Source organism: Frankliniella occidentalis, unplaced genomic scaffold, assembly GCF_000697945.3.
Source record: "Frankliniella occidentalis isolate FOCC.00 unplaced genomic scaffold, Focc_3.1 Scaffold21, whole genome shotgun sequence".
Lineage (NCBI taxonomy): Eukaryota > Metazoa > Arthropoda > Insecta > Thysanoptera > Thripidae > Frankliniella > Frankliniella occidentalis.
Genome location: NW_026267151.1, coordinates 3,171,563 through 3,176,029, shown reverse-complemented (window position 1 = coordinate 3,176,029; position 4,467 = coordinate 3,171,563). Strand labels below are relative to the sequence as shown.

The 4,467-nt window shown below is 55.6% G+C and overlaps 1 protein-coding gene across 1 annotated transcript in view; it reads left to right on the top strand.

Annotated features, from left to right (window-relative positions):
* The first annotated feature begins 281 nt into the window (after positions 1-281).
* The window catches only part of LOC127748946 (uncharacterized), a 78,529-nt gene continuing 74,343 nt past the window's right edge, over positions 282-4,467 (top strand). The window contains exon 1 of the mRNA XM_052264801.1: positions 282-366. Within this exon, the coding sequence (XP_052120761.1) occupies positions 282-366 (85 nt within the window). The remainder of the gene's footprint in view (positions 367-4,467) is intronic.

Below are 4,467 nucleotides of genomic sequence, written 5' to 3'. Positions count from 1 at the left end.
CCCAACCAACCACCCCCACCCCCATTCTCCTTGCTCTATCCACCCCCTTTACTCCTCAAATATTGCCCGGGGGCGCTGGGGCGCCGCGGACCGTCCGGGAGTAATGCTGAGCACACCCGCGCAGCCCCGCCGAGTATCGCGAGCTCATCCTGAGCTCATCCGGCGAGCCGGGCGCGTCACTCCGGGGCAGAAAACCTTTCGGGGTCTTAGAGTTTTAGTCCCATCATGGACCAATAGCCAACGGCTACACATTTGCGAGGTGAAAATGTGTCTTTTCAACAATGACAATAAAAACTACTGTAACAACAACTACTCAATCAGAAATTCAACTTCAACAACAACAGCATGAACAACAACAACAACACAGTAAGAAACACAACAACTACAACAGCTAAGGATCCTGCTTAGCCCAGAGCTCGTTTACCTGTCAACGTTGGCCAATCAGCATTTAGGCCCAGGTGGAAATACAGCTTAGTATTCTCGGCTTGTCAACGTTTTCCCGAGCTGTAAAATAGGAGTAGTTTTTATCATGCTGCAGTCAGAGGTAGAGATCAGAGGTGGTGATTTAGAAAATGCATTTTTCTCCTCCGTATCCATGACGTCGTTTCGCGCGCGCTCCACGCCTGTGCGCCCATATCAGCGCATACATTTCTGCATAAATGTTTGCTTTTGCGCCCGGCTGCATACTCCGCGATCTGCAGCAGCGGCAGAGCCCCGCGCGTCCGTCTCGCGGTGGGCCGGCGGGGTGCGACTAGCAGCCGCGTGTCCCAGATGGGGCTTCAAGGCTGAGGTGTTAAACTTTACGACGACGCGCGTCGGTTTTTCGGCCGCCGCTGCTCCGCTCATTGGGCGATGGTATCTGGTGCGTGAGCTATCTGATGCTCGGCCCGCCCCGTCGGCCGCTCCAAACCGGAACTACAAATTTATGTCGCACGCGGCCCGCGCCCTAATGCCCTGCCCGCTCCGATTTCTTTCCCGCGAGCGATCGGCGCGATACAGACAATTGGGCCGGAGAGGAGCGAGAGAGAGAGAGCGAGGCCGACGCGGTGGCCGCCCCGCGCACGCCTCGGGTGCCTGGCGCCTGGCTGGCTAACGATGCCTGAAACCTTCGGTCAGGTTCTCTCAGGTGAAGCCGAGCGAGAATCTAGGCTCGCGATATTTTCTTCAATGTAATTGGTGCGCGCTAGTAAGTCAGACGAGTTAGGTCCTTAACTACAAATCTGAGGTTTTCGCCAATATTTAATGTCGTCGTCGTGCGCCAAACTGGAACAACAACACCACGTTATATGTTATGGTGATGAATTTTCCGTGTTTTAATTACACATGCTAACAACAAACTTGAAAGACTTGAAAGCTATTTTTGTAACAGTTGGCGTGGCACCAGGGCAATTCGTGCACCTAAGCAATGAAATGAGCGAATGAAAGAAACCATTTTCCATTCTGGGTATACAGCGCTAAATATTTTGCACGAGTGCAAAATTTGCCTACCCAAGTCGATTAGCAAGGTTCTTTTATTTTGCCCGTGCACTATGGCTGAGAAGAAAACGCAAGAGAGAAGGGCAGACAAGAAACGGGAAGGGGGGGGGGGGCTACAGCATAATATGATGCATTATACGCGGACCACGACGCCTATCCTTCCCCGTCCCTTTCTGCCTCTCCTGCTCAAGAGTCTCCACGGCAGGGAGTTGGGCGTGGCGGGGCGGAGCTGTTGTCGTCGTGGCCACCCTGCCCGGGCGCGGCGGGGGCCGTGAGGGGCGGACACGACTAGGGCCCAACAAGTGTCGCTCAAGAGAGCCTTGTGCCTCTGAGCAGCAGCCGTGTCGCCAAACACTTCCCTCGGCACACAGGCTGGGCACTTTTATTTGTTGTCTGCAGTTGCGGGAGATTCTTCTAACTCAACTCTTTAACTCCGCTGCGCCATGAGATATTTCAGAAAGAACAAACCGCTTGTAAAAAAGGATGAAAGTGAACCGACTTGTGCTGTATCTGCTCCGCCCGTAGGTCTCGATCCGATATTAACAGCAGTCGGTACCAAGTCGTCCTTTAATCAAAGTGGTGCGAGAAAAATTCATAGTAAAACAGTGAGCGGGACAATGGGTGCAGACAATGCTGTGAGTCCGATACCGTTCCAGTAGTAGTTTAGACCCGCCGCGCGCACCGGTACCGGCACCTGGCGCACCAGAGTGCTTGGCGTGGTCAGTGCCAGCCGGACTGTGATGCCGTAGTAGTTGCCTCCCGCCCGCTCCGCCCGCTCTGCCCGCGGAGCGGAGGTCGCTGACTTTTCAAACTCGCCCGCGGTTCCGCGGCTCTACAGAGGGCAGCACCGGGCGCACCCGAATCCCTTTGCGGGCGCGCTGGAGCTGTGAGTTTGGACGGGAGCAGGGTAGCGGGGCGACCCCACCCCACCGCCTCCCTTATAGGAATTTGGCGGGTGCGCCCTTCTCCTGTTACTGCACGTGTGCCGCCCTCTATGCCACCATCTGCTTGAAATAGCCCGGAATGACGGCCGTATTGGCTGACGATGACGTCTGTAACGTGGCCACTGGGCACTGCGGAATTAATAAACCGGGTAATGGGCTGTCGTCATGTTCTTCTCCAGCTTCCGCCTCTACACGCAGCAAAATGTGTGTGTGTGCGTACTCACTTTAATTTTGTTGTTGTAGTATCTCGCCCGTAACGCCACTTCTACTTCTGATGAACCTTTGATGGGGCGGCCGGTGTGTAACGACCTTGTTTGCGATCACGGGTTTATGATGGCGTCCCTGCGCCCCGCCGCCCATCAGCGCAGCAGCTCGCTCGGCGCCGCCCGCCAGCACGCATCCATCTCCAGTATTCCCTGCTGACCCGCTATAGCAGATCTGTGCGGACGGACGCCCAGCGGACGCCCGGCGGACGCCCACCGGCGCGGCGCGGCGTGCTGCGGCGAGCAACTCGAGTTGTTTGTCTTGGATATGTGAGTGCGCGCCAGTGCGCGCAGAGTGCCATAAATTTCCTGGGCGTATCGACCACACATCTCTCTTTCTCCGCGTCTATGTCGCGCCAGCCTCCTGCCTCTTTCTCTCTCTCCCTTCCCTCCTCTTGCCCTATTCCCCGTGCCATCTCTCTCACTCTTTCTCTACAGACCCTCTCGGGGAGGGACCGCAGCAACGCGAAGCAACATCGCTGCCAATCGTAACAGCGGGACCGCAAGCAACATAGCGGGAGCGCAACACACACATACACACACTCTCACCAACTCAGTCTCTCTTCTCTCCCTTCCTCTCTCCCTCCCTCCGCCGCCCCTATCCCACGCACTGACTATGAAGACCATCTTCACACCGTTTTCGACGCAATATCCGCAACATTGCATAGAAAAGGTTGCGACGCGTGTTGCTGTGAGCGCGGACCGCAGCAAAGCGGAACGGTATCACCACTTTGTCGTGCAACGGAAATTATGTTAGTATCACCAGCTCTAGCCATTTCTTTGAAAGAGAGCATAGGGGCTCTTCTTAATAAAATCGTGAAAAGAAAAAGAAACGCATGGCAAGCAACAATACAACCTACTCCATACATACCATTTGAGTGGGATTTTCTTTCACAACAACGGTATTGCAACGTTGATTTGCAGTTTTTCCAACAGTTGTCCGCTCCCGTGTATGTGTACATGTCCTTATTAAGTTTGCATCCAAATTACAGAGTTTGCAACTTTACTCAGCAGAAAGCGTTATTCGCGGTAAGCAGGTGGTAGATGTCACTTGTGAGTGTGCTCGCAAAACCAAAACAGGGAGGCAGAAAAAAGAGTGGAGCTGGAAACAGTGACTGAATAATGACAATTATTGAAAGGAAACAATAGAGGAAAATCCGCGCTGTTTTCAAACTTTTGCAAAAAGCCCAACCCCTCAGTCGGCCCCATGCCTTTAAATGCGAACAACAACCCCACGCGCGCACCCTCCGCAGCGCCCCACCCCGGCCGGTGCGCGCCCCAGCCGCCTCTTCATGAACCTCAGTGCCGCGCCGCGTCTGCCGTCAAGTTCCCCTCCCCGCGCCCAATGACAACAATATTTTAGTAAAAATTTTCACGCACGTCGGGCCCAATAACCCATTTTTATCGCAGAGCTGCGGCGGCGGGGCGTGGCTCGCGGGAGAAGAGGGTAAAAGGGGGAGAAGGGAGGAGGGGGGGAGGCGCCGAGCGCGCGACCGCAAGAGACGCACCCGCCGTGAAAAATTGCACACTCTGGCAATACTGTAAAGGGGGATCAAAAGCAATCAAAGTGATAAGAAGCACAATAAATCGCCGCCGGCTCACCACGCCCCGCCCCCGCGCCGCCCCCGCGCTGCCCCCGCGCTGGGGGCAGTGTCCCTGCAGGGCTGTTACGGCTGCTACTCTCGCGGGTGCCCCGGCGGCGGCGCCGCGCTTGGCGGTTACTGCGGGGTCACTGACGGCGGCGGCGCTCCGACAACACCCCGCCGCACCGTGAAACAAAAGGC